The sequence below is a fragment of the Mastigoproctus giganteus genome, chromosome 1, assembly GCF_048544385.1.
Source record: "Mastigoproctus giganteus isolate SK-2022 chromosome 1, ASM4854438v1, whole genome shotgun sequence".
Classification (NCBI taxonomy): domain Eukaryota; kingdom Metazoa; phylum Arthropoda; class Arachnida; order Uropygi; family Thelyphonidae; genus Mastigoproctus; species Mastigoproctus giganteus.
Genome location: NC_143575.1, coordinates 140063236 through 140087373, shown reverse-complemented (window position 1 = coordinate 140087373; position 24138 = coordinate 140063236). Strand labels below are relative to the sequence as shown.

At 37.9% G+C, this 24138-nt stretch overlaps 1 protein-coding gene across 1 annotated transcript in view; it reads left to right on the top strand.

Moving 5' to 3' along the window:
• The window catches only part of Frl (formin-like protein), a 708708-nt gene that overhangs the window by 437570 nt on the left and 247000 nt on the right, over positions 1 to 24138 (top strand). Inside the window, exon 19 of the mRNA XM_090382384.1 lies at positions 16947 to 17015. Coding sequence (XP_090238510.1) covers positions 16947 to 17015 — 69 coding nt within the window. The remainder of the gene's footprint in view (positions 1 to 16946; positions 17016 to 24138) is intronic.

The window sequence follows — 24138 nt, the reverse complement described above, 5'->3', positions numbered from 1 at the left end:
TGACAAATGTAAAGTACTACACATGGGAAACAGCAACCCCAGAGCAACGTATCAACTCTGTGGTACTACACTGACAGTGGTAGAGAATGAAAGGGACTTGGGGGTGGTTGTGCAGGCAGATATGAAGTTCTCTGAGCAGTGCAGATGGGCTGCAAGAGTAGCTCATGGAGTATTGTCAATGATATACAGGAATTTTTCCAGCAGGGATAAGGAGGTGATTATTCCATTGTATAAGGCGATGGTCAGGCCACACCTAGAGTACTGTATACAGGTCTGGAGGCCTCATTTCAAGAAGGATGTAGAGCTGCTGGAACGAGTACAGAGAAGGGCAACAAGATTAGTGAATGGAACAAAGGGGTGCTCTTACGAAGAAAGGCTTAAGTTTTGCAAATTACAGTGTCTGGAGACTAGGCACCAGCGAGGTGATCTGATAGAGGTGTATAAAGCCTTGAATGGTTTAAGCATGCTCAATGCTGATGGGATTCTTCCTCTAGCTCAGAAAAATCACCTGAGAGGGCATAAATTCAAATTGAGGAAAGACAGATGTAGGATAGACGTGCGGAAATTTGCCTTTAGCCAGCGGGTGGTTGGTTGGTGGAACAGACTTCCATCCCTTGTGGTGGAGGTTGATAGCCTAAATAAGTTTAAGGCTCAGCTGGACAGGTATTTTGAACGAACAGAGGGGTGATGTGGAAGTGGGTTTTTTTTTTTTTTTTTGGCTGATGCTGCATAAGCTTGCTTTCTTGCATCAAATGCCTCTACTAATGCTAATGCTAATTTTTCATTATTATTTTTGATTCACTGCTCTCTGTTGGGCTAGCTGTTATTCTGCCAGTTTGCAGCTAAATTTAACACATATTGAAGATATAACTTTAGAGCATTTTAATTTATAATTTCAGTAATTTGAACCTAGACAAACTAGCAAACAGAAACAGATAGCCTTTGATAATTAATGGTAAGATGTATTGAATGGTGCTAGCCCTAGAAAACATATCATTCAATGTATCCTTTTATCAGTAATAGCTTCATTATCATCTTATTTTACTATTATTTTATATTAAAGGAGACAGCAAACCCTTAGCCATAATTATGAAAGCTTCCTTGGACTCAGGGGAGGTACCCATGGACTGGAAAGGTGCAAATGTGACCCCAATCCACAAAGGAGGATCAAAGGGAGACAGGTAATTACAGACCTGTTAGTTTAACTTCTGTCCTAGAGAAATTAATGGAGGCACTGATTAAAGAAGCATTGCAGGACAAGGCTTCAGTTATAGCTCGGTTATTCATCTTGTATAGATGAAGTCTTGTCTACACTTCATCTAGACAAGACTTCAGTTATAGCTCGGACACAGCATGGGTTTGTTAAGGGGAAGTCTTGTCTGACCAGTTTGATTGGATACTATGATGTAGTCACAAAAGAACTAGACGCAAAGAATAATTTTGATATCATATATTTGGATCTTAGAAAGGCTTTTGATGCTGTTGCACATGGAAGACTGCTGCACAAATTAGAGCAGTGTAGCATTGGAGGCAAATTGCTGCTATGGATAAAGGGATGGTTGAGAGGGAGAAAACAGAGAGTGGTAATCAATGGACACTGCTCTTCATGGACTAATGTTATTAGTGGAGTCCCCCAGGTTCAGTGTTGGGTCCATTGTTGTTTTCTGTATTTATAAATGATATTGATGATGATATATCAGGATTAATGTCCAAGTTTACAGACGATACGAAGGTTGGCAGAGTTGTTAAGAACATTAATGACAGTACGCTGCTGCAACAGGATCTAGAAAAGTTGAGCAGATGAGCTGAGAGGTAGCAACCGAAGTTTAACATTGACAAATGTAAATACTGCTTATGGGAAGCAGTAACCCCAGAGTAACGTATCAACTGTGTGGTACTACACTGACAGTGGTAGAGAGTGAAAAGGACCTGGGGGTAATTGTGCAGGCAGATATGAAGTTTTCTGAGCAGTGCAGACAGTCTGCAAGAGTAGCTCATGGTGTCTTGTCGATGATATATAGGGATTTTTCCAGCAGGGATAAGGAGGTGATTATTTCCTTGTATAAGGTAATGGTCAGGCCACACCTTGAGTACTGTATACATGTCTGGAGGCCTTATTTTAAGAAGGATGTAAAGCTGTTGGAACAAGTACAGAGAAGGGCAACAAGATTAGTGAATGATACAAAGGATTGCTCCTACAAAGAAAGGGTTAAGTTTTGCAAATTACGGTGTCTGGAGACTAGGCACCTGCGAGGTGATCTGATTGAGGTGTATAAATATAAAGCTTTGAATGGTTTGAGCATGCTCAATGCTGATGGAATTCTTCTTCCTCTTGCTCAGAATAATCGCCCAAGAGAGCATAAATTCAAATTGAGGAAAGACAATTATAGGATAGATGTGTGGAAGTTTGCCTTTAGCCAGCGGGTGGTTGATTGCTTGAATCTGTTTAAGTTGATAGCTTAAACAGATTCAAAGCTGAACTAGACAAACATTTGGAGCGAGTGGATGGATGAAACGAGAATTGGGTGTGTATTTTTTTTTTGGCTGATGCTATACAAGCTTGCTTTCTTGCATCATGTGCCCTTGCTAATTATTTTATTATATATTATGTGTTTAATTATGAGGTATAACAATGAAGTCCAACTTAGGTTAACTAAATACTTTGCCCTTATGGGGCTATAGGTATACTTTTACTCTGAATACCTATATTCCATATTCTAATTACATTTCATTTGTCATTTGATTCCCATGATATACTGTTCATTATATACTAATATATTATATTATATTTATACTAAATTTTTTGCATTACTATATTTCCTTTGTTCTAAAAATTCTCAATAATCATACATGATTGGAGATATCAATTTTTTTTTTTTTTTTTCAAATAAATATATAATAATAATGATAATAATTAAGATAAAGCTTTTTTTATAATAATAAATTAAACATAAAATGAATGGAATGTAACTTACAGTGTGGAAAGATTCTTAGTTTTAGATTTTAAAAAAAAGTGGATATTTATTCCCTTTACAAACCTCATGAACTACACAATAACAAATTCAAAAGGAGTTATGGGTGGCCCTTAGTGCCTATTGAAATGTCTCCAATCCAGGGACATGCTAATAGACACATCTCATTCGAGACACTGTGAGCTCCTATCAAGACTTTCTACTTTAAGTGGAATTCCAATTCAAGTCACCCCACATAACACACTGAATTCTTTTAAGGGAATGATCACTGAATGGGATCTATTAAACCAATGTTTCCCAACCTTTTTTTCGAGTTGCAATCCCCTTTTATAATAGCTAAGTAACCTGTGACTGCCGCCACATTTCCATAAAAAGACATTTTTAATAGGGTAAAGAAAACACATTAAAAATAGATTTTTCAGAATATAATTCTAACCTTATTTAATGCAATGGTTGTACTTGCATCTGGGCAACCAACTTAAGTTTGCGGCTGAGTGTTTGTTAAAGCCAACCTGATGTCATCCTCAAAATTCAGTCTGTTTATTGCCTTTGTTTTGATATGAAGAAGCGTTGAAAATCCACTCTCACAGAGATATGTAGAGGCAAATGGAAGTAAAACTCGAAAGGCAAACATGATGACATTTTGATATGACTGAAACATAGCACACCAGAACTGAGTCAGCAATTTTTCATAAAACAAATTGTGCCAAGGAATCATTCCGCAGATCCAAGAATTCATCCTGTACTTCATCGGGATTGCTGACTACATTCAGGGAAGCAGAGAATGGGTTTCGTACCAGTGCAGCAGCTTCTTCTGTAAGCTCAGGGAAGTACCGCTGAAATTCCTTTTCAGGGGATTCAAGGTGCCCAGTGATCTCTTCCTTCAGATTCTCATCCAGTTCACCTTCAGATTCCTCTACCATACTGCAGAGTTTTTCAAACATGGCAATGTTTCCAACATTTACTTTCTGATGCCAGTTTTGCAGCTTGGATACAAATGCTTGATGATTGTCTTGAAATTGCAAATGTGACCCCAATTCACAAAGGAGGATCAAAGGCTAACACAAGTAATTATAGACCTGTTAGTTTAACTTCTGTTCCAGGTAAATTAATGGAGGCACTGGTTAAAGAAGCACTGCAGGATCATCTAGACAAGAATTCAGTTATAGCTCAGACGCAGCATGGTTTTGTTAAGGGCAGGTCTTGCCTGACCAATTTGATTGGATACTATGATGTAGTCACAAAAGAACTGGATGCAGGGAATAACTTTGATATTATATATTTGGATCTTAGAAAGGCTTTTGATACTGTTGCACATGGAAGACTGCTGCAGAAATTGGAGCAGTGTCTCATTGGAGGCAAATTGCTGCTATGGATAAGGGGATGGTTGAGTGGCAGAAGACAGAGAGTGGTAATCAATGGACACTGCTCAACGTGGACTAATGTTATTAGTGGAGTTCCTCAGGGTTCAGTGTTGGGTCCGTTGTTGTTTTCGGTGTTTATGAATGATATTGATGATGGTATATCAAGTTTAATGTCCAAGTTTGCAGATGATACAAAGGTTGGCAGGGTTGTTAAGGACACTACTGACACTATGCTGCTGCAACAGGATCTGGAAAGGTTGAACAGATGGGCTGAGAGGTGGCAAATGAAGTTTAACATTGACAAATGTAAAGTACTACATATGGGAAACAGTAACCCCAGAGCAACGTATCAACTCTGCGGTACTACACTGACAGTGGTGGAGAATGAAAAGGACCTGGGGGTAATTGTGCAGGCAGATATGAAGTTCTCTGAGCAGTGCAGACGAGCTGCAAGAGTAGCTCATGGTGTCTTGTCAATGATAAAGAGGAATTTTTCTAGCAGGGATAAGGAGGTGATTATTCCCTTGTATAAGGCAATGGTTAGGCCACATCTTGAGTACTGTATACAGGTCTGGAGGCCTCATTTCAAGAAGGATGTAGAGCTGCCGGAACGGATACAGAGAAGGGCAACAAGATTAGTGAATGGAACAAAGGGTTGCTCTTACGAAGAAAAGCTTAAGTTTTGCAAATTACAGAGTCTGGAGACTAGGCACCGGCGAGGTGATCTGATAGAGGTGTATAAGGCCTTGAATGGTTTGAGCATGCTCAATGCCAATGGGATTCTTCATCTTGCTCAGAATAATCAGCTCAGAGGGCATAAATTCAAATTGAGGAAGGACGGATGCCGGATAGATGTGCGGAAATTTGCCTTTGGCCAGCGGGTGGTTAGTTGGTGGAACCGACTTCCATCACTTGTTGTTGAAGTTGATAGCCTAAACAAATTTAAGGCTCAACTGGACAGGTATTTCGAACGAACGGAGGGGTGAAATGGGAGTGGTGTTTTTTTTTTTTTTTTTTTTGGCTGATGCTGAATAAGCTTGCTTTCTTGCATCATATGCCTCTACTAATGCTAATGCTAATTGGATAATGTGTTTCCTTTCCCTGAAGTTTCAGGTTCATCTTATTTAGCCGGTCTAAAATGTCTGCTAAGTAAGCAACTTTCTTCCAAGCTTCATATTAAAGTAAGCCACAAAGTCGTGTTTCTCTTGCACTTCCAGGAACAACTTGATTTCATTTTTCAACTCTAAGAAACGATTGACATTTCTTTTTGACAACCAGTGTACAGCAGTATAGAAAAGAACCTCATGATCAGAATTCATGTCTTTACAGAGTTCGTTAAACAGATGGGTGTTGAGGGCTCCGGATTTGATGTAATTCACAATTTTGATCAAAGAATCAAGTACCTCTTGCAGAAGAGCTGGAAGAGTCTTACCGGCAAGAGAATATTGGTGAATCATGCAGTGAATGCCCTTTGCTTGGGGAGCAAGTTCTTTAACTTTTGTCTGAAAGCCAAACTTTGACCCTAGCATAACTCGTGCTCCATCTGTACCCACAGACATTTTTCCACTTAGTCCTCTACTTTCAAAAAAGGTATTTATTTTCTCCATAATATCTTCACCTTTTATAGTAGTTTCAAGTGCTCTACAAAACAGGAACTCTTCTTTGATGTCATCTGAATGAATATATTTCACAAAGATAAGCAACTGGGAACGTGAACTTACGTCCTCTGATTCATCAATTTGAAAAGAAAACAATAGAGACACTTTGATTTCATTCAAAACCTGCTCTTTCACATCTACGGACATATCTGAAATGGACCTCTGAATAGTGTTATTGGACAGAGATTTGTTGCATTTTTATCTCGCTGGCTTCCCCAAGAATTAACTTCACCATCTTCAACATGCAGGATTTGATGACAGTTTCTCTAATCGTGTAAGGTTTTTGTTTGTGTGGCAATTTCCAATGCGACTTCATATGATGCTTGCACTGCTGCTGTGCTCTGTTGCTGAAAACTTCCTGTAGGATCAAGTATCCGATGCATGAGACCAGTTTCATGGTGTTGAAAGAAATCCAAATCCTTTTTAGTATGTTCTGAATGCTTTGTCTCTAAGTGACATTTTAGTTTTGAAGTTTTCATTGATTCAGTACTGAGAACAACATTGCACGAAACACATTGTGGCTTCTCTATGCCATTGCTGATCAAGGTGGTAAAGCCAAATTTTAGATAGTCTTCTGAATATTTGTTTTTTTCTCTATGGGTATGGATTTAGCATGGACCGATGATGACCTACTGGCACTCTTTAGATTTTAGAAAGTGCAAGCAGTAGCTAACCCATGCTCAACAGCGAGTGGCTGGTTTCTATCATGGCACCAACTAAAGGTGTTTGACTATTGACGAACTAAGTTCGTGCCAGTTTGCATTAGACAGCCCATCATGGACATTATTGAATTACATCATTGCAAACATAGTGGCATCAGCAAAACATACAGGGTGATCTTCAACTGCGTTAAGAGAGTAACTCACCTTTATTCAACAGTCTGTATTCGACAGTCTGTTATTCACACATCGAGACACCGATTAAAAATGAATTTTGCATCATAGTGAATATTTTTTTCAGTTTACTTTTTGTAACATATAATTTTATTCTAATGATAACACTCCATTTGTATATTTTATTTTTAGGGAGTGAATCAAGGGCTGCCGTGGCAGAAATTTGAAAAAATATTAAAGGCCCTCCATAGCAAATAATTAAAATAATATAAAATGTTTAATATGTGTGAACATGGTGGGCTTTTAATATTTTTTAAATATCTGTTGTGGTGGACCTTAAGTCACTTCCTTTAATTTATCAAAAATCGGTTTTACGACCACTAGTAGAATATTGCAGTGTAGTCATATGCCATATTGGAATAAGCATTGAAAACCTTCATGGTGAAATTTTCTATACAAATAATTGCAACTAAAAATAACCGTGGCGACCTCCCAGAAAACACTTTGCAACCCTCCCTTGGGGGTCACGACCCATAGGTTGGGAACCCGGGTATTAAACTTTTCTGAAGAAGAAATAGTTCAGAAAATAAAAGATCAAAATGTAACTAAGATAAAAAGAATCACAATATGAAAAGATGGCACCTTAGTCCCAACATGTTGCATAATTTTAACCTTCAGTACACCAAATTTATCAGCTTCAGTCAAAGCAGGTTATTTAAACTGCTGCATTCAGCCCTTTATCCCATCTACTAAGACTACAAATCCCAGAAATTAGATCACTCCCGGACAGCATGCCATGGAGAGACTGCATGTCTAAATTGTGATCGCAAAACTCATTTGCAATCTGAATGTAAGGCTCCAGCTCTACAGTGTCCTAATTGTAGGGGCAACAAACCAGCATACTTTAAAGGTTGTGATCTCAGGAAGTTAGAGAAAAAAATACAAAAATACAAGACTGAAAATAGTTTCTTATCAAGAAAACAAGTTAAATTAAACATGCCAAAAAACAGTTATGCTTCGGCTAACCTCAGTCACCAATCAATAGCATGTTGGGCAGAAGTGTTGATCTCTTCAGATATATTGATCACAGACTGGGCTTGATCAGTACTATCGACCCAGCTTCCATCTAAACCGCACTCAATAGACTAAAGCAATAATACTCCACTTACAGTTCCATTCCAAAGTCTACCCAATTGTAAAATAGCAGAAAAATTGCCAAAAATCAGATCCTGTCAGGATGAAGCAACCACATCCATTGAGCATGGATACAGATGATATGACCAGTGAAGAACAATTACTTGAATTACATGCAGATGATGATATGGAAGATAACAATGATTCCGGACACCCCACTTTTCCGAGATAAGAAAAATCAAACAAATTCATCTTCCTCTTATAAAACCAAATAATGAAACACATGATAAAATGGAATTGCAGCAGTTTTCACAATATGTACTCAATTTTCAGCATGTAGACATTCAAATTTAATCCTCCTGATTTATGACTTTTTTCCCAATATTGCCCTGTACTTGTGGATTAAATTGCCAGATCTCCCACTCTTAATCTCATTAATGCCGATATGTACAGCAATATCACTTTTTGTGCCCTCTGAAGGTGATATCTGCTCTACATCTTCTACTTTTGCCCCTGGCAGACTGTAATAGGATCAGACGTACCCTGGTCCTATTACATCTGTTATTTTTGCACAGCATATTTCCCTGACAGTAGAGTCACCGACTATTACTACCTCCTTTGAGACCAGCACATTTTGCCTTGGGGTTTTCCAGCTGAGAGCTTGATGGGCCCCAATTTTTTTATTCTTCAAGGGCACACACCCTGTTGTATATAATATACACAATTTATTTTTAGTTCATATAAAGACAGTGTAAAAATCATTTTTATATGTGTACATTCTCTATATCATTTATTTTATACTTGTATAGAGTTTTTATCAGGTAACCTCTCTCTTAAAATTAAAATCCTTACATTTTATACTTTTTTATAACATGCTGCTTGGTGAACTACAGTCTTAGTTGCTGAAGTACTGTAAAACCAAACCCAATACAATGATTGCAAGTGATTAAAGACTAATCAATCTTTACATTCTGTAAATAAATTCTAGAGTTTTGAAAGTCCATAAACTCATGTATATATATCTAATCAATAGTAATTAGTAAGTTTCTAACCTACTACATTTTATACTTTATACACAGAAAACATAGTTACCTTTCTTTTAACTAGCAAACTATTACCTTCCCTGTGCTTATCAAGAGTAGGGTCACTAGGTGACACTACTCAAAAGGAGTTAAATATGGAAAGCACAAGTGTCAACCGATATCAAACACGGATGTGTCCCAAATGGGCCAAATTCATGATGACCAGCTTATTCACAGCCAGAAGACAAAAGTGTTTTGAAGTACAACTCTGTTCAACAAGTGATCAGATATTTTAAACAGTTTTCCTATGGTAGGTGTGCTGTCTCCATTCTTACTTCAGATATGTCTAGAAAATTTATTTGTTTTGGGCCCAAAGAAGTTTAAAACTAAAATCTGGAGACTCTTAGTGGAAAGGAAACATCAACAAATTCACAACCTTTGGTGATACACTTCAGTAACAGTCACTCCTCATTCTACTCATAACTCTTAAATCTAATATGAATTGAACAAACAAAGAATTACCAAAGCAGAAAGAATAATGGCAAATGAAATGGAAAGTAATCATTTTAGCAAAAAATATAATCTTCATCTTCAGTATCCCAAAATCACTGATATATCTTGAAGCTGGATATCTCAGTTCCTTTTTAGGGCTTATATTCCAAATCCCTTACATCAAAGACAGCAAAATGATTGTTGCAATCATCTGGTCAATCATAAAGCACATGTTGGTTGATTAGGTTATATAGAAACAAAAATATAATTTTCTGTACAACACAAATGACTACTTGTGTGATAATTGTTTTCAAAATTACTTGCATGATTCATGATTCTTAAATAATTAATTGCCTGATTTAGTTTAATTTTTCTTCAGATTTTTATCTATCAACTTCACTTGGGTTTTTTTAATAAAAAAATTATAATTTACAACTAGGATATTTTATTTAAAATGAGATACTTGTAAAGATACACAAGTTGATTGTGTGATCTTGTTTATTTTTAAAATAGCTCAGGTGGTGAGAAAGGCTGCCAGCTCTTGCCGTATATTGTTATAAGCACTAGAGTTGCATGTAAAAGTACAGAGATCATACAGTGTCAAATCATTCAAGGTGATCATGCTGCATAATGCTGAGAATTTGAACAGTGGAATGAATGGGGGGGGGTAAAAAGATGCTGCATCACATATCAGGCGAGAAGGACTCTGAAAGCCAAAAGCCTTTGAATTCTTCAGGGTTGGAGTTAATCAAGAGGGATTGCATTATAAAATGCCTCCTATCATGCCTGTGCAGGATGGGAGGGGGCAGACAATTATATTTTACCCTAACTCATGACTTTTTTTGCAGTGTGGTTTTATACTTTTCAACTGACTCCTCTCTTCATTTGCATTTAACATTATTAGTAAGTACAGCTATCGCTTGTATAACCAAAAGACCATTTAGGCCCTTGGTAAACTGGCATCTGGTTAGTTATATCATTGATTATAGTATCAGGTAGATATAGCTTTGATCTTTTCCATCTGTATTACAAAATATGTTCCCTATTTGTCTCACAATCAACTGCACTAATTAAACCATCTTCTATTGATCCCAAACAGTTTTGGTGATAATTCATATTTGCGGTCTGAAACAGGAATGCAGCTGTTAGTATATCACTAGACGTTTGACACTGCTGAGTCCCCAGTTTTAATCTGCTCCCTAACTCAGTTTCATTTATTAATGTTCCAAGTTTTAATTTCAGATCATCACATTGTACTGTGCATCTGGTACACATATGTGACTCATCAGTCTTACTGTATGGCAATTGGAAAATGAGACTGATATTATGAGACAATTGTTTTTGCTTGACATTTACTAGAAGTAAACATAAAATGAAAGAGGGATTGTTCCTTGAGTACTGCCATCAAGGTCAATGAAAATTGCCGCCATTTCAGAACATAGTGTGAACTAAATTACATCTTTCCTGTGTTGTAGAGGGACAATGGAACAAAGAATAAATGTTAAGTTTTGTTCTCAGCTGGACAACAAAAGTGCCACCACATAAATGTTTCAGACGATGAAGCAAGTGTATGGAGAGTCTGTCTCATGCACATGTGTTCAATTGGCATAAATGTTTTGCCCATGGAAGAGAATCACTGGAAAATGACATACATCCAGGCCCAGCAAAAATGGTTCGAATGCCAGAGTTGATTGAAAATGTGTGGAGAAATCATTATTAATGACAATGTGCAATGCTCCAAATGATTTCAGAGATCTGTGCATTAATAAGAAACCATTCAACAAATAATAACCTGAGATTTGAATAAAACAAAGGTCTATGTGCAGTTTGTTCCACATTTGTTAACAGATGGTCAACGACAGGTGCAAGTTGAGCACTGCATAGAACTCATTGAGGTCACTGAAAGCAAATCCAACTTCTTGAATTCGATTTTTACAGATGACAAGATGTGGTGTTTTCAGTATGACTCTGCAACGAAGCGACAGTGTGGAGTGGAAGTTGGTAACCCCTCCCAAAGCCAAAAAAGTTTGTCAAGAAAGATGAAAAATTAAACCATGCTCATCATTTTCTAGGAGGGCAAGGGAATTGTGCACAAAGAGTTCATGGCTATTGGCCAAAATATTGCTGCTGCATATTATCTGGAGGTTTGAAACATTAGTTGTAGAGAATCCATCATATGCAACCTCAGTATGGAGAAGACCTGCAGTTAGTTCCTCTTGCATGACAATGTGTCAAGCCACAAGGCTGTCATTGTTCAGGAGTGTTTGGCTAGCAAAAAAGTCTGTGTACTGTCGCGCCTACCATATCCACCAAACTTAGCCCCGTGCAACTTCTTTTTGTTCCTGAAGCTCAAGGCATTACTGCAAGGCTATTATTTTCATGACTTTGACACGATTCAGAGCTGGGACAAAAAAATTTAATAGTATACACTCACGGCCTTCCACCAGTCATTGCAGTCCCCTCATAATCATTGTATGCTATGTGTGGATGCGGGAGGAAATTACTCTAAATTAACCAAGGTTTGTTTACTCATACATGGGATCATTATTTTTTTCTAGCATCAATCCCTTTTTCCAGTTGCCACACTGTGTAGCACAGCCTGAATAAGCAGTAAGTGCTCTAACTCAGAAGGGAATTGTCCACAGCATTTCCAGTCTAAATAATGTGCCATTCTATTTTTGGTTGGCTTGTTAACCATAGTTATGGTTAAGAAATATTTGTGGATAAATTTACAAAATGTTATATAAATCAAATTTTTAAAAAATAAAAAATTTGTGAAGTTAACTAAAGAACAGAAATGACCATCAAATACCCAACACTACGAAACAAAATTTGGACTATGGAATTAACTAGACCTAACAATTCTGTCTCAGATCATTTCACACAAATGTTTCTGCTGCATGGATTTTCCATGCGCCATAGACCATTCTGAGAATGTACTTACAGAGTCAGATGAAACCAGGCATCATTGGAGAAGAAAGTCTAGTCTAACATTCACTTTTTTCTAGTAATCATCCACAGTAAATGCTATACTAGATGAGCGCTTAAAGTGCCTTCAAACACCAAGTTTTACAAGAAGCAGAGGGAAAAGCAATGCAGATTAGATGGGCAGTACAAATGGCGCGTTGGACAACGTTAGATGCCGCTCAGTGCCTACTAAAACTGTCGGAGGCATTGCGAAAGCCAGCAACTTGACTTTTCTATTGCCTGTGGAGAAATTCTCCCTGTAAACTTTCATTCGTTTGTTTGTTATACTTTGGGGTGGAAGGCCTCCGTAGCCGAGTGGTCAGGAGCAGGAGTGCAGTAGCACACGCTCTTTGAGTAGACTGGGGTTCAAGCCCCTGACTGCTGAATACGGTCGATCTGCCAACCTGCACTGGACCAGCGTGGCAGATTATGGTCCGTTTCCCTCAGCATGAATTGTTGAGGAGGCTTCCATCCTGCAGTAGGTTGATAATGGCTGCACTTTACTTTTACTTTTTTTTACTTTGGGGTGGATGATGTTTGACACAGAGAAGTTTATTTGTGAGGTGGAAAGGAGGCCTGCCTTGTACAACATGGCATTAAAAGACTACCCCAAAAAAGAAATAAAAGCACAAAGTGTTGGAAAATAATCATATGTAGTCTCTTTCTTCTTCCAAAATGAATTTTGAACCTTTTGGTTCAAGCATAACTTCGGTGTCTTTCTGTATGTGAAATAATTTTATAACATCTCTCTCTCTCTTTCTCTCTCTCTCTTTCTCTCTCTCTCTCTCTCTCTCTCTCTCTCTCTCTCTCTCTCTCTTTTTTTGAAAAGTATTGTGAAAAAATTAAAGGAAGCAGTAAGCTGTAAGTACAGCATCATTGCCAGCATGATACAGCAAAAAAATTCATGCAGCTCTTTCTTGGCATACAAAACATAACCAAAATAATTGCAATAGATTGCTTTTGAAAAACAAAAAGATCATACTTTCTTTCTTCAATGTGTATTGCATCTACTTACACAAAATCAAGGAAATTCACCAGTTGGAAGCCACACTGGAAATGGGAAAAACTGTTGAAAAACTGGTAACACTACAATGCACATTTGATAATAAAAAAAAAACCTGCTTTATTGTAATTGTTTTTAGGGAACAATATCGGTACAGCACATTTTCTGGATGTATATTTCATCTTCTAACGAAATTTCAAGAAAATATTTCTATTGATAGCTGCGTTATAAACTTTGAAAACTGATGTCGAAAGAACTTTGCATGGACATTCGCAAAATCAAACAATACTGATCCTTTATTGCACAGAACGTAATCGATTACAGTGTGAGTAGTGGAGAATGTTTTCTGCTTCAAATGGTAGGAAAGTACTTGTCAATATTCCATTTGGAAATACCAAAAGTAAATCTGTAAGATACCAGGCCCTACAAATACCTTAATTTCTGAATAAGAATAGTGGGTAGAAATAAAGTAATTTTACAAACAAAGAAAACAACCTTTCAGAAATATTTTAGTTAGCCTGTCAGTGCAGCACAAAATATAGATGTAAACATGGATGTGGTAGGGTGTGGAAGGAGATTTTTTCACTAATTAACATTAAAGTTCATCAAAACTCTGTATGGACATTCTGTAAAATCAAAAAAACTTCTCAGGAAACTTTCCTGGTTTTAACTTATTTGAATTTGCTGGATGAATCCACCATCATCTTTTTTTCTCTTTCTACTTGCCATCTGTCATATACATAAATGTGCAATATCCAACTTGAACAACATTCATCTTGAAAATGAGTTGCTGGTGGTAACCAATGCAACTTTAGAAACACTATATGTAGTTTGCTGTTTTGGAGGCGTTCACACTGCAAGCTGATGCCCGCACTTTAATCGCTTATCTAGTATAGCCCTAAGGGCTTTGGTTTTTTTTTTTTTTATTGGTATGGTGAGAAAATTTGCTGTATGCATACTTTTTGTTATGTAAGTCTCTTCCTAACCTGTTGTAAATGTACCCTAGCCACATATTCCAAACATGACTCACAACATTCACATTCTTAGTCTCCTTGAACATTTTCAAGCTTCCATATCAAAGGTTGTGATGGCCTTGCTTTGTGACATCAAATATCTACAGATTTAAAGAATTCGATCTTATAAAACCAATACCATCTCCTTTTTGTCTTCTTGGTGACTTAAATGCATATCATCCACTATGGGGATCTGCTCACATGGATAATATAGGTCACTGATAGAAAAGCTCATAGACTAACTGAATCTAACACTGCTGAACACTGGTCATATCACCTACACTCATCTCTCCACGGGATCTATGTCAGCAATTGACTTAACTATTTGTTCCCATTATAGATTGGACAGTTTTAAATGATCTAGACAACAGTGATCATTTCCCAATTATATGCAGAATTCAAACAACACAAACACCATGCCCTGATCAATGGATAATATGGAAATTCTCTAAAGCAGATTGGGTAAAGTATTCTGCCTCCATCTTCTTTGATAGCCAGTTGATACGACTAGCACCCATTGATGATGTAACTGAACTGAGCACATTACTAAACAAATACTAGCAGCAGCTTCTGAATCAATACCACAGTCTTCTGCTTTCAAACACAGAAACCTAAAACACTGGTGGAATGATGCTTGTACCATAGCAAAAAGGGAAAGAAATAAAGCCTGGAATCTGTTCCGTAAGTTTCCAACCACAGACAATCTAATTCAGTTTAAAAGGCTTAAGCCAAAAGCATGACAAATTAGAAGAAAAGCCAAAAAAAGAATCATGGATGCAGTTTGCCTCCTCTATCACAAAGGATACTAGCAGTCTATTATTTGGAAAAAAATTTGACAACTAAATGGAAAATATCTACTGGTTTCTGTTCCAATCTTAACCAAGAATAGACAAGAAATATCTTCACCACAAGAAATAGCTAACGCACTTGCAGAAACTTTCTCTGAAACGTCTGCCACTACAATTTATGATGCTTCTTTTCTACAATTTCTCATAGCAGTTGAATCACTCTTACAGTCTCATACAGGACTGCTGCTGCTGCTGCCTGCTGTCAATGGCAATCTATCCCCAAAGCCAGATATGTGGGAGTAGCCTCCACTATTGACTTGGCCATATAATGAGGCTCCTGATTTAATTTCTTCTATAGGATCAACATTTCCTTATACGTTCATTTCATCCACCAAAACACCAAATATTTATTTAATTCTCCCTTCCTTCTTCCCTCCCTCTCTCTCCTACCCATCCTTCTCTTTCCTTTGTGATTTGATATACCAGTGGAGGGCAACTAGTTGATCTTGTTGGCATATTATGAATGGTGGAAACACTAATGCAAATTTTGAACAGTTGAAAAGAAGGGCCATTAAAATTTGCTGAAACCCACTTTTGCAAAGCTCAAATTAATGAAGTTACTGGTGCTAGCAGTTTGGCCAATAAACTTTTAGTAAACTTGAATTATTCACAGTGTAAAATGAGAATAATTTTTATCTATATTAGGAACCCTATGTAAACATGCCATTTAAATCACATATATGTTTATAACTTGTTTCCAAAATAGATATTTAGTTATTAGATGTTAAAACAACATATTTTAACATCTGATATAATGATTTCTACATATGAGAATTCATGCATAGTCATGTGCATATGCAAATGCCTCCACTTTTACAACACAAAGAAAAGTCTTCTAAACAGAAGTGAAAAGCAGTGTTCGCCCCAGAAAATTTTGCCAGCTGGGTGGCATTATGAATAGCCGGATGGGGAAGTGTAATACTTTGCAATATTATAAAATTTTCTGTTATTTATAAATGTGACTTAAGCGATCCAGAGCAAAAATTAATTGCATAATTTAACATTATATGCTCCTGTTGCATTGACCTCTATCACATAGTATGTTTGAATTAATATTGATCAAGATCAGTGAGCAGTACCATACGGTACCGCAAGAATCGCTTAAATTTTAGCTGGGCAGTGCAACCATGTGATAGGTACTGGGGAGAACACTGGAAAAGCATGCCTATTAACTGCCTATTCAGGCAGTTTATCATAATGGTACGTAATGGAAAGCTGGACTTGTTTAGACTAGGAGGAATGGTGAATAAATTTATTATAAATTCACAGATTTGTGCTTCTCACCACATATATTCACATGTGTGCTTTGCACACAAGAAATACTAAACAGATTTTTTTGTTAACATTTGATATAATGAGGTTATTTTTAAAGAGAATTTTTGAACAATGCAGTGGAATAGTATTAGCAGTATAAACTGTCATAAATCCATAGCAAAAACCAGATTAGCAGTTTCTAAGTAAGATACCACAATAAATATGCACAGCATGTGTAAAATTCTTTAAGGTTTAAAAATGGCCTTCTTGTTTAACTTTGTTCAGTTTAATTTAATTTGTAATCTGTATAAAAATGAAGTGCAATACACAGTATATTATGGTTTCTATACGATTCTAACATAAAATATCCTTCTACTGCATTTTAGCAAGTGCATGGTATTATTGCTGCATCCCGATCAATCAAGAACTCCAGAAAGATTAAAAAAATATTGGAAGTAAGTTAATTTTTTGCTTACAGTATACACTGTAACTTTGTCTTTACTGTTCAAATGATATTTGTTGATATTCTTAATATTTGTTGCATGGAAAATTGAGGCACATTATTGCCTTAGGTACTCAATCACGTGGAACTGTCTGCTTCTTCAAAAGATTAACACCAAGAACTCAGAGCTTCAGCTTAAGAACAAAAGCTTAAGCTTATGTTCAACATAAAGACAAATAACACTGTCCACAGTTCTGCCTAAGTTGTTAATATCTTTCTAAATTATGCAACATAACCTAAACAGGAAAAGTTGCTATGCATTTAAATCTACTACATCCTTACAACTGTTTCAAAGCTTATTGGCTTCAAAACATCTTTCTCGTCAACCAGAAGATGGCCTCTGTTGGTGAATATATGCCAAACTAATAACATTAACATTAGCAAATGATGCAAGGAAGCAATCTTATACACCAAAAAAAAAAAAAAAAAAAACACCCGACACCTCCCATTTCCCCTATTCATTGCCTCCAATAATTTGTCTAGTTCTTCCTTGAATTTATTTAAGCCATCAACTTCAACAACAACAGACAGAAGTTTGATTTCCAGTAATCAATCACCTCCTGTCGAAAGGCAAATATATTCTGTAATTTCAGTTTGTGCTCCCTCGTGGATGTGGTCTGAGCAAGAGGAAGAATTCCATCAACATTGAGCTAGCTCAACCTTGATGGAAATCCATTCAAGCTTTGAACACCTCAATCAGATCACCAACTCACAGGTGCCTTATCTCCATGTTCTTCAATTTGCAGAACCAAAGCTTTTCTTGATAAGAAGACCCCGTGTATATCAGGAAAATTCCTTTGTGTCATTTAAAAAAAACTCATGCACTGTCCTGGCAGCCTGTCTGCACTGCTCAGAGAACTTCATATCTGGTACGTTACTTTGGAGTTACTGCTACCCATATGCAGTACTTTGCATTTGTCAGTGTTAAACTTCAGTTGTTTTGCAGCCCATCTGTCTTAACTTTTCTAGGTCTTGTTGCAGCAGCATACTGTCATTACTGTCAATTACCACCCTGCTAACCTTTGTATCATACGCACACTTGAACATTAAACCTGATATATCTTCATCAGTATCATTGATAAGTATAGAAAGCAATGATGGACCCTGCAGGACTCCACTAATAACATTAGTCCATGAATAGCAATGTCCATTGATTACCACTCTATCCTCTCCTAGTAAACCATCCCTGTATCCATATAAGCAACTTGCCCTTAATGCCACACTGCTTCAATTTGTACCATAGTCTTTTATGTGCAGCAATATCAAAAGCTTTCCTGAAATGTAAGTATTAGCATTAGCATTAGTAGAGGCATATGATGCAAGAAAGCAAGCTTATTCAGCATCAGCCAAAAAAAAAAAAAAAAAACACACACCACTCCCATTTCACCCCTCCGTTCGTTCGAAATACCTGTCCAGTTGAGCTTTAAATTTGTTTAGGCTATCAACTTCAACAACAAGTGATGGAAGTCAGTTCCACCAACCAACCACCCGCTGGCCAAAGGCAAATTTCCGCACATCTATCCGACATCCGTCCTTCCTCAATTTGAATTTATGCCCTCTGAGCTGATTATTCTGAGCAAGATGAAGAATCCCATTGGCATTGAGCATGCTCAAACCATTCAAAGCCTTATACACCTCTATCAGATCACCTCTCCGGTGCCTAGTCTCCAGACTCTGTAATTTGCAAAACTTAAGCCTTTCTTCGTAAGAGCAACCCTTTGTTCCATTCACTAATCTTGTTGCCCTTCTCTGTACCCGTTCCAGCAGCTCCACATCCTTCCTGAAATGAGGCCTCCAAACCTGTATACAGTACTCAAGATGTGGCCTAACCATTGCCTTATACAAGGGAATAATCACCTCCTTATCCCTGCTAGAAAAATTCCTCTTTATCATTGACAAGACACCATGAGCTACTCTTGCAGCTCGTCTGCACTGCTCAGAGAACTTCATATCTGCCTGCACAATTATCCCCAGGTCCTTTTCATTCTCCACCACTGTCAGTGTAGTACCGCAGAGTTGATACGTTGCTCTGGGGTTACTGTTTCCCATATGTAGTACTTTACATTTGTCAATGTTAAACTTCATTTGCCACCTCTCAGCCCATCTGTTCAACCTTTCCAGATCCTGTTGCAGCAGCATAGCATCAGTAGTGTCCTTAACAACCCTGCCAACCTTTGTATCATCTGCAAACTTGGACATTAAACTTGATATCCCATCATCAATATCATTCATAAACACCGAAAACAACAACGGACTCAACACTGAACCCTGAGGAACTCCACTAATAACATTAGTCCACGTTGAGCAGTGTCCATTGATTACCACTCTCTGTCTTCTGCCACTCAACCATCCCCTTATCCATAGCAGCAATTTGCCTCCAATGCCACACTGCTCCAATTTGTGCAGCAGTCTTCCATGTGCAACAGTATCAAAAGCCTTTCTAAGATCCAAATATATAATATCAAAGTTATTCCCTGCATCCAGTTCTTTTGTGACTACATCATAGTATCCAATCAAATTGGTCAGGCAAGACGTGCCCTTAACAAAACCATGCTGCGTCTGAGCTATAACTGAATTCTTGTCTAGATGATCCTGCAGTGCTTCTTTAACCAGTGCCTCCATTAATTTACCTGGAACAGAAGTTAAACTAACAGGTCTATAATTACTTGTGTCAGCCTTTGATCCTCCTTTGTGAATTGGGGTTACATTTGCACATCTCCAGTCTATGGGTACCTCCCCTGAGTCCAAAGAAGCTCTCATAATTATGGCTAGGGGCTTGCTTACTTCCTTTGCTGCCTCCTTTAATATAACTGGATAGATCCCAGTTATATTATTAATCCCAAGTATTAGATATCAAAATTATTTTTGGCATCCAATTCCTTTGTGACCACATCGTAGTATCCAATCAAATTGGTCAGGCAAGATTTCCCCTTAAGAAACCCATGCTGTGTCTGAAGTATAATTGCAGTCTTATCTAAATGATCCTGCATTACTTCTTTTAATAACTCCAATATTTTCCCTGGAACTAACAGGTCTGTAATTACATGGTGTAATGTGTTTGGGGACCTACCCTGAATCCAAGGATGCTGTTATAATTATGGGTTTGCTTACTTCCTTTGCTGCCTTCCTTAATATAACTGAATAGATCCCATTCACTGCAAGTGCCTTTCTTATATTAACATCAACAATACCTCTTTACCTTTCATCTCAGTTATTACAAAATCAATTAGCTATCTACTAGAGTTTGATAAACTGGCATCCCCTTCCCTAAAGAATTCCTCATGTGTGAACGTAGATGCAAAATACTCATTCAGTTTGTCAGCAATGTGTGCAGGATCTTCAACAGTCGAACCATCAATATCAAGTGGACCAATCTGATTCATCCCCTTCCTTCTTGAGTTTACATAAGTAAAGAAGTCTTTGCTGTTTTTCTTTGCATCCTTCACCAAATGTTTTTTGTAATCTGCCTTCACTTGCCTAACCTCCCCCGTGGTTTGATTACTGACTAACTGATATCCACCATAGGCTTCTGTGTCACTGATAATTTATATGCATCCTGTGCATTATTCTTCTCTGCCACAAGTCTCATCAGTTAATCTCACATTGATTTAGTCCTATGCCTTGAACAGTATATCTTACTTGGTATGAAAAGTCTAGTAGCTTCTTTCAGCACTTCCCTGAATACTTCCCATTTAGAATTTGTGATGGTAATATCATCAGTTGGTCCCACTGTACAGAATTTAAAAACTGTCTGAGACCACTGTAATCACCTTTACGAAAGCAAAAACCTATCCCTTTACCCTTGATGAAAGTTACATCTTTAAGTAAATCCCAATTCAGTACACTGATCACTGCCACCTAGTGGTTCCTTTATTTGCAGATTCTTGAAATGCATGAATAATCGCTGCTGATAATCAGATTGAGTATTACTCCTTGTTGTCTCTGTAACATACTTCTTTACAAAGTAGTTATACAGTAAATCCACAAAAGTCTTGCTAGTCTGCGAGTGACCAACCCACAATTTCCTGTCAATATCTGGAAAGTTAAACTGCCCCATTATAAGATGTTCTGTTATACTGGCCCACCCTATTTTTCTGTAAAGATGTTTGTTGTACTCATCGCAGTTATTAGGCCTATAGCACACTCCTGTTCTCATTTTTGTTATCCTTGAGCTTATTTCACAAAAATCTGACTCAACATTGCTTTGGCCACCCATGTCAACTGCCTTAGATTTGATATGCTTCTTAACTAAGAGCATAACACCACCTCTTTTGTCCTTTCTGTATGGGACGTCACATATAGGTGTGACCATTGCGACCCCCACTACTGCTCAGACCATCACAGACCAGGAGGTTCAAACTGGTTGGTTCACCAGTGACCACAGTTCAATAACATATAGCATAACACAATCAACGCAAACAAGGAGACAGAGAGAGAGAGAGAGAGAGAGAGAGAGAGAGAGAGAGAGAGATCCAGGAGACTTCACAAGGTACAGATACAAACAGGCAGATTGATTCACTTCTTAATCGTGTATCAAAAACAGCTCTTCAGAACTAATCACCATCAAGGAACTACTAGCTATGAAACAAACAAAGTACAAGAAATTATCCTTCAGGCATGTAGTACTGCGATCTCCAAAAGAAAAGGAAGACATATCGTGTATCTTGGTGGACACCAATCTTCATGGATCTTAAAAAGCAAACAAAGTCCGCAAGAAAGGACTACCTAAAGGCACCACGATATGGGAACAGACGTCAGAATGCAGTACAAGCCCTGAAAAACAGATACAGAGAAAAAAGGAAATCATACCACCAGGAAATTTATAAAAATGAAAAGAAAGCATTGGAATCTCTTGTAAACATCAGAGGAAATCGAGAACCTTGTGGGCTAATTTACAAGCTAAATTTTAAAAAACTTCACCCCAGACACATCCATTCAACAGTACTCAAGTTTGGCATCACGGAAACCACTTGGACCGACAGTATCAATACCACATTAGACAATATTCTTCATCATGACATAGTTGGCTCAGAAAGCAACATACAAACTAGAATGAGAATCTAACATATCAGACATGAAAGAGAGCCTACAGAACCACCCATCACTTTATAGGTGGTTTATAGGTGGTTAATGAAGCTGTGAAATCTACCAAAACAGTCAAACACCTCACTTAATACTGAATCTGTACACCTGCTTGGAAGAAGGAACATTTACACCACAATGGAAAAGGGCCATGTTAAAAATCCTGTCCTCTGCCAAACTGTAATGGATCCGGCATCATACTGCCTATCACCCTGTTGCCGGTGCTAGGAAAAATACTAGAGAAAATAATCGCCCAAAGAATCACTATTAATCATTCAAAGTACTTATGTTCAAAGAAACCTATAATCGAACAATCAATTTGAATTTACCAGAGGTAAAAGCGTAGAAGATGCAATAAGAAAATTGGTGGAGACGCAGCCAAATACTGAAGAGAAATACCTCATTGGCCTCTTTGTGGATTTCAAAGAGGCCTTTGATGCCCTGTGGTGGCAGAGCATGCTGGAGAGGTTCAGAAAGGCCAGAGTGACCAATCCCATTTACAAAATTATGACCAGTTACTTTGCAGACAGGTGCCTCACAGTAAAACCAAGTCACCAGTCAGTAAAAATAGAGGTCACAAGGGGATGTCTTTGGTCCCCTGTGTTGGAATATGGTATGCGATACATGGTTACACAAAGAATATCATGTCAAGGTACCACTGCTTATGCAGATGATATTGCATCCTTATCTATGCCAACTCCAGAGCATGCCTAAAACTAACAGCTAACAAAATCCTGCAAGATCAAGCTGCATGGAGTGAAGTCCACTTACTTCATCTCTCGCCTAAACTGTATAGATACTTCTGAAGGGTAATTTGCACATCAGGCCACCAACAGTAAGATACAGAAATAAAACCATAAAATATGTAATGAGTCACAAACACTTAGGGGTGGTTCTGGATAAATGTCTCTCTTTTGTGCCCCATGCACATCATCTGAAAGAGAATACACAAAAATTCGTTGGAAAATTAGCGAACCCCAGAAAGAAAGACTGGGAACTGAAGAGAAGAACACTCCAGCAATAGTATAACACCATCTTTGTCCCTCTGATGTATGGAGTGCAGGACTGGGGGGGGGGGAGCAGAGAAAGATGCAATCAAGAAACAAACACAACAGGCCCAGAGAACAGTACCTAACAGCCTATAGAGCCTGTGGGATGGTCTCCACCCTGGCCCTGCAGGTACTCTGGAATGCTATCTCTCCACCTGGAAACCACTTTCCAGTATCTAAAACATTGAGAAAGAGCATCGCAGCCCAAGTACAGGACATCACATTGAATCTGGATGCATCATGCAATGCAGAACAATAACAAACTAGACATTTAATACTGGAATACAACCACAAAAGGACAGACAACCGAAACATATATCCCAAAAGTCAGAGGTTAACAAAGAACAAACTTCATGGTTCATACCAAAATTTCATGCCACATACCTATTAACGAGACGAGGCCAGCTGAATGCAAAACTTTTTGACTTAAGGCTGGCTCCCACATCAAACTGCTCATGTGACCAGAGAGAGAGACTTCAGATCATATTTTGTTTGATTGACCGCATTATACAGACCTGAGGTTCACCCTTGAAATGGAAGTAGGCAACCTACAAAGGGGTCAAGAACCACGGATAATAGAAACAAAGCAAACTTTTTCAGCATACAACTTTGGAAATAAGGTGTTTAAGTGGATGCCCTCATTACTATGACTTCCCTGATAATGATGAACTCCACTGGAATTACAACATCCTGTTCAAAACATGCTGGCAAGGGCCCCTTCTCTCTGGTGGGATCATATGCTAATCTCCAGTTGGAAGTAGAAATACAACCTGCTGACTCCTTCCAAGGTGGGATCATGACAACCAAAGAAGACTTCTGATAAAGACTTGATGGCCAGGGAGCCCTTCCTCCTGGTGGATCTGGCTAACTTCTGAATGGAGATAGGAACTAGATGCTGACCCTAGCTGATTTTCAGCTGGGATGAAGTTGGGATAATTATTAACT